At 46.4% G+C, this 9,894-nt stretch overlaps 1 protein-coding gene across 1 annotated transcript; it reads right to left on the bottom strand.

Annotated features, from left to right (window-relative positions):
• Nucleotides 1-709: 709 nt before the first annotated feature.
• Nucleotides 710-9,599, bottom strand: DUOXA2 (dual oxidase maturation factor 2). Its single transcript, XM_067471176.1, has 6 exons — nucleotides 9,430-9,599; nucleotides 8,302-8,359; nucleotides 7,197-7,331; nucleotides 6,705-6,918; nucleotides 4,761-4,975; nucleotides 710-2,455 (listed from the first exon to the last, which is right to left on the bottom strand). Exons 1-6 carry the CDS (start codon nucleotides 9,574-9,576, stop codon nucleotides 2,253-2,255), a joined length of 972 nt encoding a protein of 323 aa, XP_067327277.1. The 5' UTR covers nucleotides 9,577-9,599; the 3' UTR covers nucleotides 710-2,252.
• Between the last annotated feature and the right edge of the window lie 295 nt (nucleotides 9,600-9,894).

Below are 9,894 nucleotides of genomic sequence, written 5' to 3'. Positions count from 1 at the left end.
CAGTAGTGATTTTAATGCAGCTGACTCCCATCTGTGCCACAACCCGGTCCTATTCAGACAGCCAATTCTCTCACACCAGATGCAACTTGCAGTTTCTCAAGTTGCTCCTGACATGGAAAAAAAAATCATATGTATCCCAGCGACAATGATGGACATAGTGAATGGTTTTCAGTGTTTTATTAGCAAAGGTGCTGCAGCAAAGCACAACAATATCATAATAATATAATACAAAATAGAACTATGTACACACCTAACTGGCACACCAATAGCATCTGCCAGGTCGCAAACAAACACACTCAGTGCCCAATACTGAGGCATGGGAGAGCTCAGACGTGGGGAAATGTTCATGTATGTCTCTTAAGAGGCTTACAGGCCAGTTCTGGCTTTCTCTTTGATGAGTCTGGGTAATCTAAGTGCAAACAGAAAAGAGGGCAAGACTGCTTTTTTTTTTTTGCATGTATGCAGATCCGAGCATGTTTTGCTAACGTGTTCAAGCAAGTTGTTCAAAGTGAAATGTTTTGGATCCCAAATAGAAGAGAATCAGAGGCAGAAATGGCCTAAGTACATGGCCGGAATCACTGGGTTGTTGTAGGTTTTTCGGGCTGTATGGCATGTTCTAGAAGCATTCTCTCCTGACGTTTTTCCTGCATCTATGGCAGGCATCCTCACAGCCTCAGGCCCCTTCCTTTTGCCCCTCAGCCGCTTAAGCGGCTGAGGGGCAAAAGGAAGGGGCCTGAGGCTGTGAGGATGCCTGCCATAGATGCAGGAAAAACGTCAGGAGAGAATGCTTCTAGAACATGGACATACAGATGAAGATGCCACATAACTAACCCTCAGAGTTAAACCTTCTTTGTGAACTATGCAATCGTTCCACTAAATTTGTGAGCAATACACTTGTGCATTTGCAATGTTTACCTATCCAGAACGTATGCATAATGCGTAGATCCATGTACAATGCATAACCACTTCTGTGGCCGTGAGCAGTATTCAGCCATTCATCATCCAACTGCTTCCATAGTTAAAGGTTTTCCCCTGACATTAAGTCTAGCTGTGTCTGACTCTGGAGGGTGATACTGACCTCCATTTCTAAGCTGACGAGCCGGCGTTGTCCGTAGACACCTCCAAGGTCATGTGGACTGCATGACTGCATGGAGCGCCGTTACCTTTCCACAGAAGTGGCCTTTTGATCTGCTCACCCCGCTCCTTGGATTCGAACTTGCAACCTTTCAGTCAGCAAATTCAGCAGCTCAGCGGTTTAACCTGCTGTGCCACTGGGGGGGGGGGGTTATACTATGATTTTAAGTCACTTTTGTACCTTTCTGCAACAAGAGAAGATAATGTTTCTGCAGAATTAAGTCTAGCTGTGTCCAACTCTGGAGGGTGGTGCTGACCTCCATTTCTAAGCTGGCGTTGTCCATAGACACCTCCAAGGACACGTGGACTGCATGACTGCATGGAGCACATAAGTGGTACCTTTTGATTAAATTGGTAATGGAGTGCGATTACCTTCCAGCCAGAGCGGTACCTATTGATCTACTCACATTTGCATGTTTTTGAACTGCTAGGTTGGCAGAAGCTGGGGCTAACAGCAGGAGCTCACTCCACTCCCCAGATTCGAACTGCCAATCTTTCGATCAGCAAGTTCAGCAGCTCAGCGGTTTAATCTGCTGCACCACCAGGGGGCCCAGCAGATTAAATTGGTAATGGAGTGCCATTACCTTCCAGCCAGAGTGGTAATTGATCTACTCACATTTGCATGTTTTCGAACTGTTAGATTGGCAGAAGCTGGGGCTAATAGCAGGAGCTCACTCCACTCACCAGATTCGAACTACCAATCTTTCGGTCAGCAAGTTCAGCAGTTCAGCGGTTTAACCTGCTGCACCACCAGGGGACCTAAATGCTTCCATAGATTAACTTAAACATGAATGGTATTCCATCCCATAGTGCATAAATACAGTAGTTTAGGGCTAAAGATCCAGACGCATGACTCCCTTACATCGCCTGTCCTTCTGCAGCAGACAAAGTCCTCTTGGGTCAATGCTTTGAGTTCTCTTCCACACTTGGTGGCATTGCAACACCCGTCTTATGGTTATTCTCCGGACTCGACTTAAATAATGAGATCTGAGCCTCAGCTGTCCAAGGAAGCCATGGAACACAAACCCCATTTTGGGGCATTCTTCTGCAGTTAGGACCATGCCATGCTTGGCTTGTCCAGGGCAGAACATGGCCACCGTCCCCATTGAAATCCAAGCCTAACTGTTCTTGACCGTCAGCCTGAAGCTGTGATGCGGAGAGATCTTCCGAAGGTGAGGGTAGCGAGGGTTGACGTAGACCTCTTCCAGCCCGTCCTTCTCCTCCTCCTCGTCCTCGCACAGGTCAAAGAAGGCTTTCAGGAGATCCGGGGAAGCATAGCTGGCGGCGATCACGATTGCGCCAATCAGGAAGCAGAGCAGCCCTGGAAGAGAAGGGCCCAGAAAGGCCGGTCAGTCAGCCATTCAGTCAGAACCAAACTTGGCTCCCGGGCTGGCCAGGAAAGGAGCATTGAGGGTGCGCTTCTGCGTCTCGGGTTCAGGGGAGAGCGCTCCATGTATTGGCAGAAAAGCACCGATTAATCTGTTGTTTATTCAGCCCTTTTCACATCACAAGAGTGCCACCCAACCATAAAACATCCCCACTTTCCGAAGCAGGAAACGTGAAATTCTTAAGGAGGGACAAATGCATTCACATGAGTATTGCAAAGTCTGGTTCACTGAGATGGAAACGGGTGGCACACAAGGATAGCAGACTAACAACACTTTATTGGCCATGGAGTCTGATATTTGGGGGGGGGGGGGTGCAAAAGAGAGTTCAGGTGCATTCTTCAAACTGCAGCACTCTCGTAAATATTTATTTTATTTATTACTAGCCGTCCCCTGCCATGCGTTGCTGTGGCCCTGTCTGTATATATGTGTTTTGTGTGTATATATGTGTGTATATGTGGGTTTGCGCATGCGTTGTAATGTATTTTTTGTTTTTTAAGTCTCTTCTGCTGTTTTTCAGTGTTTTTATGAGTGATGGTCACTTGTTGGCCTGATAGGCCAAATTTGGTGTCAATTCGTCCAGCGAACATTACATTTTTATTTATACAGACTAGCTGTCTCCTGCCACGCATTGCTGTGGCCCACATGGGGGTTCTGTCGTTGGTGGGGTTCAGAATGCTCTGTGACAATTCCTAACAACCCCAGGCCTTCATTTCCCCCCTCAGCCACTTAAGCACCTTGCTTGAGCAGTGATGGCACGATCGTCAGCATAGATGAAACTCTGTCCTTTCTAACTGATCATTTGTGTAAGTGTTAGTAGCTGATCATTTGTGTAAGTGTTAGTAGTAGTAGTAATTTTACTGATTAGCAGCTTGCTTGTGTAAGTAGCTGATCATTTGTGTAAGTAGCTGATCATTTGTGTAAGTGTTAGTAGTAGTAGTAATTTTACTGATTAGCACCTTGCTTGGGTGGTGATGGCACAATCTTCAGTATAGATGTGTCTCTGTCCTTTCTGACAGTGGCTGATCATTTATGTAAATATTAGTAGTAGTAGTAGTAGTAGTAGTAGTAATAGTAATTTAACTGATTAGCACCTTGCTTGGGTGGTGATGGCACAATCGTCAGTATAGATGTGTCTGTCCTTTCTGACAGTGGCTGATCATTTATGTAAATATTAATAGTAGTAGTAGTAATTTTATTGATTAGCCCTTAGGCCGTATCACATTATCAAACAAAACAAGTCTTGATAAGACTTGATTGCACTCTATGTAGTAAGTTAAAATAAGACACTTATAACAATCTATATAAATAAAAATGTAATGTTCGTTTGTGGGATTAACATAACTCAAAAATGACTGGGTGAATTGACACCAAATTTGGACACAAGACACCTCTCAGGCCAACAAGTGACCATCACTCATGAAAAACACAGCGGAAGAGTCTTAAAAAGCCAAAAACAAAAAAATAAATTTCAACGCATGTGCAAAACCACACATATATACGCAAACACACATATAAACACACAAAACACATATACACAGACTGGGCCACAGCAACACATGGTGGGGGACGGCTAGTACAGTAAATAAATATAAGATAAAACTGTTAAAACTGAGTATATACATCATATTTCCTTATCACCCTTACAATTTATCCCAATCAGCCCCACATACAAGATCTCAGATGTATTGTTTTGCTTAAATACACAGCTGTTGTATATGTTATTTTGGGGTGTAAATGTTAAACATGTATGAAGCAGGCACGCTTCTTTGAGGCTTTGGTTTTACCATCTGCTTCTCTGTCCCTGGAACTCAACAAAAAAGCTCCTGTTTTGTAGCAGATTTCCTATGAAGCAGGTGAGGTGGCAATCCTTTGTTTGTGTGTATGTGTGTGTATGTATGAGGGGGGAAAGGAAAGGGCCTGAGGCTGAAACTTGGGCTCTCCGGGTGTTTTAGACTCCAACTCCCACAATTCCTAACAACCTCAGATCCCTTGAGCGGTGATGATCATCAGCATAGATGAAACTCTGAATTATGGGAGTTGAAGTCTGAACACATGGAGGGCCCAAGTTTGCCCATACCTGAACTATAACCTGCTAGGAGTCAGTCCACAAAGCTGAAAAGGGGTCCAGAACTGCTCCAATGAGAAGATTCTTGGCCTATCTTGCAAGGTTGTTGGGAGAGTAAATGGGAAGGAATAACACCCACTCCCCAGAGGAAAGGCAAGATGAGTGATGCTCACCTGTGAAAAGCGTGAGCCAGAAAGACGCTCCGTACGCTGCCTCCAGAGAGGCATGGCCAAACTGGATGATGCAGGCCGGAGCGTTCCTGACGGTGGCGAAGGAGAGGAGGGCGAAGATCAGAAAGGCCCCCGTGACGAGGATCATGTAGCCTCCGTACACCGGAACCGGCATCGAGAAGAGCAGGTTGGAGACCAGCCAGGCGCAGAATGCAACCCTGTAACACAAAGAAGTTGTAGTTGCTGGGATTTGTAGTTCACCTACAATCAAAGAGCATTCTGAACTCCACCAGCGATGGGACTGAACCAACACACAGAACTCCCATGACCAACAGAAAATACTGGAAGGGTTTGGTGGGCATTGACCCTGAGTCTGGGAGTTGTAGTTCACCTACATCCAGAGAGCACCGTGGATATAATGATGGATCTGGACCAAACTTGGCACAAATACTTAATATGTCCAAATGTGAACACTGGTGGAGTTTGGGGAAAATAGAGCTTGACATTTGGGAGCTGTAGTTGCTGGGATGTATAGTTCACCTACAATCAAAGAGCATTTTGAACTCCACCAACGATGGAATTGAACCAAACTTGGCCCACAGAACTCCCATGACCAATAGAAAATACTGGAAGGGTTTGGTAGGCATTGAACTTGAATTTTGGAGTTGTAGTTCACCTCCATCCAGAGAGCACTGTGGACTCAAACAATGATGGATCTGGACCAAACTTGGCACAAATACTCAATATGCCCAAATGTGAACACTTGTGGAGTTTGGGGAAAATAGAGCTTGACATTTGGGATCTGTAGTTGCTGGGATGTATAGTTCACCTACAATCAAAGAGCATTCTAAACCTCACCAGTGATAGAATTGGGCCAAACTTTCCACACAGAACCCCCATGATCAACAGAAAGTACTAAAAGAGTTTGATGGGCATTGAACATGAGTTTTAGAGTTGTAGTGCACCTACATCCAGAAAGCACTGTGGACTCAGACAATGATGGATCTGGACCAAGCTTGGCACAAATACTCAATATGCCCAAATGTGAACACTGGTGGAGTTTGCGGGAAAATAGACTTTGACATTTTGGAGTTGTGGTTGCTGGGATTTATAGTTCACCTACAATCAAAGAGCATTCTGAACCTCACCAATGATAGAATTGGGTCAAACTTCTCACACAGAATGCACATGACCAACAGAAAATACTGTGTTTCCTGATGGTGTTTGGCACCTCATCCAACCCCCCCCCCCTCGTGACTCACAAGGGGTCCCGACCCCAAGGTTGAGAAACACTGCTTTAGGAGTAACTTCCTGATGGTAAGAGCCATTTGACAGTGCAATATCTGGGGGACTGCCCTTTTCTGGAGGTCTTTGAGCAGAGGGTGGATGGCCATCTGTCAGGAGGGCTCACAACCCCCCCCCCCCCGGGGTCCTGACCTCCAGGTTGAGAAACACTGTCCTATGCTATAGGATCACAGGTCTTGTAGTTTTGCAAGGTCTTTCACCTTCTCTGCAAAACAAGTGCCAATGTCTTCCCAAACCACAGCTCCCATAGCATTAAGCCATTGCAGTTAAAGTGGTGGCAAACCACATTCCTTCTGTAGTGTACATGCACCCTTAGTTAACGTGGTTTGCCCCTTTGTGGACATCAGAGAAACGCAGATGCTGAATAAATTATGGCTTGTGGGGAATTACAAAACAATGTGATTGCTACACATTGTGAAGGAGGTCTCGGGTTCAGTTCTGGGCAAATCTAACCCAAAAGCATCAAGGGTCTGAAAAGTCATTTTTCTCACCCAAAGCCTACAGCACTCCACAAGGGATTGGTATAGCCTGTTATATCAGGTCAATGAAAGGGTTGGACTAGATGGCCTTTGTGGTCCCCTTCCAATGATTCTATGCTCTCAAACATCACTGTTTCAGCCATGCATGGGAGGTTTTGCTCACCATAAAGTAGCGGATGCATAATGCCCAGCCATCCGGTAGAGGCTATGCAAGCCACAAGGGCTGTTTCCACTGAACGTCTCTGCCACGTAGAGGATAGGATTGGGCAGGCCTTGGTGCAAACCCTCGTCGTATTCGTGGTCATAGTCGGCACCAAACCACCAGGGAAAATACTCATTGTAGTCGATGGTTTCGTTGAGCTGATCCACAGGGTTTCCTGCAAAAGACAGGAATACACGCTCAGTATTCCAGGGAGGGAAGGGTTCAAGGAAGAACAGGGAGATGTCAAAAGAACGACAATGGATCTCATGGATAAGTTGAAGCGTGTGCCCCAAATAGCTTCTTTTTGCAAGCCTTCCCCTACTATTCCCTGGAACATCCTTTGCCTTGCCAGAAATGCAGTAAGTAAATAAATAAAATACTGAACCAGGTCCAACATGACGTCTAAAACCAACCTGAACCTTGTTGCTTTTCAGTTTAGCATCACAGACTTACCAACTAGTGTGATGTTGACACCCGACAAGCCAATGTGGAGACCGACATCCACATCCACCAAAGCAGAACTGAAGGACTTGTAGGTGGTGTTGGCCTTCACCGTCCCGCTCTGCCAGTCAGAGGAGAAATGAACAGCTGGAAGAGGGAGGGAATCCTTGTGAGTCTTGGGTTGCCTTATTGGAGACCATATTTGCCCAGAACTACTTTGCCCATCACATTCCTCTGCCTGGATTCCTCAACTTATTTCCTTATTTAGGGTGCATCTACACCAGTGGTTCCCAACCTTTTTTTTTTAACCAGGGACCTCTTGACCAAGGGCCACCTTGACCAGGGACCACCTTGACCAGACTCTCCAACATTAGTACCAAAAGCCTGTGCCCCTTGCATTTCAGCTGCCTTGCACTGCACTCGGGGTGCCTCAAGAGCGCCCCTCGGGGATGCTCGCTCTACGCAAATGCATAATTTGCATATTGCTTCAGCTGCCCCTGGAAAGGGCTACGAATTAGTTTTGGTTTGGTTATTTGGAGTGCTGATTCAGAAAATTGCATACTACTACCACATCAGCTCTAGTTTCTGGCACAGAACATATGCCATCCAGGAGTCGCCATCTGCTTGCCCACACAAAACCATAATTTAGTAATCTAGAGCTGATGTGGTAGTAGTAAACTTTCGTTGATAGTCAGCCTCTCCCCTCCTGACATCCCCATTGTCTTGGCACTATTAAGAGGGTTTTGCAAGACCAGTCACTCTCGTCATCACATAGTTTTGAGGCAACAGTGTAGTAATGGTGAGGCCGCAGACCATGTTTCCATTCTTGCGGACCATTGGTGGTCCACGGACCACAGGTTAGGAACCACTGATCGACACTGTGGAATTAATGCATTTTGACACCACTTTAATGCAATGGAATCCTGGGTGTTAAAGGTAAAATGCTCTTTAGCATGCCAGAGCCTCACCAAACTACAACTGGCACAATTCCATCGCCTTGGGCCATGGCTGTTAAAATGGTAACAAACTGTGTTAATTCGGCAGTGTAGATGCACCTTTAGAAACTGTTTGAAGCTCCCCAAGGGTTGGGCAAGGACAGAAGAGGAAAGCAACTCACCGACAATCACTCCTCCAATAAAAAGGCTTATGATGACACGGAAAAGCCAGTAGAGCCTCTGTCAACAAGAAAAAGCAGAGAGTCACAATAAGAAGGGCAACTCGGCAATATCCCTTGGACTAATCGCCTTTGACAAATGCTTCTGAACTTGAATGAAGGGTGGGGCTCATATCTAAGTGGCTGCACCATCAACAAGCCGGAACAGCATAGGTAAAGGTAAAGGTTTTTCCCTGACATTAAGTCCAGTTGTGTCTGACTCTGGTGCTCATCTCCATTTCTTAGCTGAAAAGGTGGTGTTGTTCGTAGACACCTCCAAGGTCATGTGGCCAGCATGACTGCATGGAGTGACATTACCTTCCCGCTGGAGTGGTACCTATTGATCGACTCACATTTGCATGTTTTTGAACTGCTATGTTGACAGAAGCTGGGGCTAACAGCAGGAGCTCTCTCCACTCCCTGGATTCGAACCTTCTTTGGAGGCTGGATGGCCATCTGTTGGGGTGATTTAATGATGTCTCCCTGCTGGGCAGAATGGGGTTGGACTGGATGACCTTTGAGGGCGGGGGTCTCTTCTAATCTATGATCTCGTGTTCAGAAGCATGAGGGAATCCCCTACTTTGGAGGCTGGATGGCCATCTGTCGGGAGTGATTTAATGGTGTCTCCCTGCCGGGCAGAATGGGATTGGACTGGATGACCTTTGAGGGCAGGGGTCTCTTCTAATCTATGATCTCGTGCTCAGAAGCATCAGGGAATCCCCTACTTTGGAGGCTGGATGGCCATCTGTCGGGAGTGATTTAAAGGGGTTTCCTTGCCGGGCAGAATGGGATTGGACTGGATGACCTTTGAGGGCAGGAGTCTCTTCTAATCTATGATCACGTGTTCAGAAGCATGAGGGAGTCTCCTCCTTTGGAGGCTGGATGGCCATCTGTCTGGAGTGATTTAATGGTGTCTTCCGGCCGGGCAGAATGGGGTTGGATTGGATGACCATTGAGGGCAGGGTCTCTTCTAATTCTAGGAATTCATGTTCAGAAGTAGGGAGGATCACAAATGGCACAACCCGACAATCAGAGCTCTCTGTGCCCCAAAAGGGGAATTTGGGGAAGAGAAGGCTCAGAACGACCCCTTACCGCTCTGCCCCGAATGCCAGGCAAGATCAGTAAGAAACTGAAGGCGATCACAAGGAAGACCACGATGACGATGATGAGGTTGACATCGAAGACAAAGGGCTTCCTAGACTGCGGGTAGAAGGGGTAGATGCCGTCGAAGAGCGTCATTTTGGGACCCTAAAGGCGGAGAAGAGCAGCCGTAAATCGGGGTGCCATTGAGCCTGGTTTCTTCTTGGCAGGAGGTAGGCATAGAGAGGCATTCACATTGCACAGTGGCTTGAGCATTGGACTCTGTGGATACTCCAATCCTATTAATTACACTATACAATCCCACCAAGACATTGGGACAGTGGGTCTCAACCTTCCTAATGCCGCGACCCCTTTACACAGTTCCTCATGTTGTGGTGACCCCCAACCATAACATTATTTTCATTGCTACTTCATAACTGTAATTTTCCTACGGTTTCCATTATGAATCATCACGTA

Source organism: Anolis sagrei, chromosome 9 (assembly GCF_037176765.1).
Source record: "Anolis sagrei isolate rAnoSag1 chromosome 9, rAnoSag1.mat, whole genome shotgun sequence".
NCBI classification, from domain to species: domain Eukaryota; kingdom Metazoa; phylum Chordata; class Lepidosauria; order Squamata; family Dactyloidae; genus Anolis; species Anolis sagrei.
The sequence above is the reverse complement of the archived record's forward strand: the minus strand, read 5'-3'. Positions and strand labels throughout refer to the sequence as shown.

What these genes read in the sequence shown, in the direction of transcription:
- DUOXA2 (XM_067471176.1), bottom strand. Translation starts at nt 9,576, where the DNA reads ATGACGCTCTTCGACGGCATCTACCCCTTCTACCCGCAGTCTAGGAAG. An exon ending in TGTCAACATCACACTAGTTG is followed by an intron (nt 6,919 to 7,196) that starts GTAAGTCTGTGA and finishes TGTCTTTTGCAG; the next exon opens with GAAACCCTGTGGATCAGCTC. An exon ending in CTGGCTCACGCTTTTCACAG is followed by an intron (nt 2,456 to 4,760) that starts GTGAGCATCACT and finishes CTTCTCTTCCAG; the next exon opens with GGCTGCTCTGCTTCCTGATT.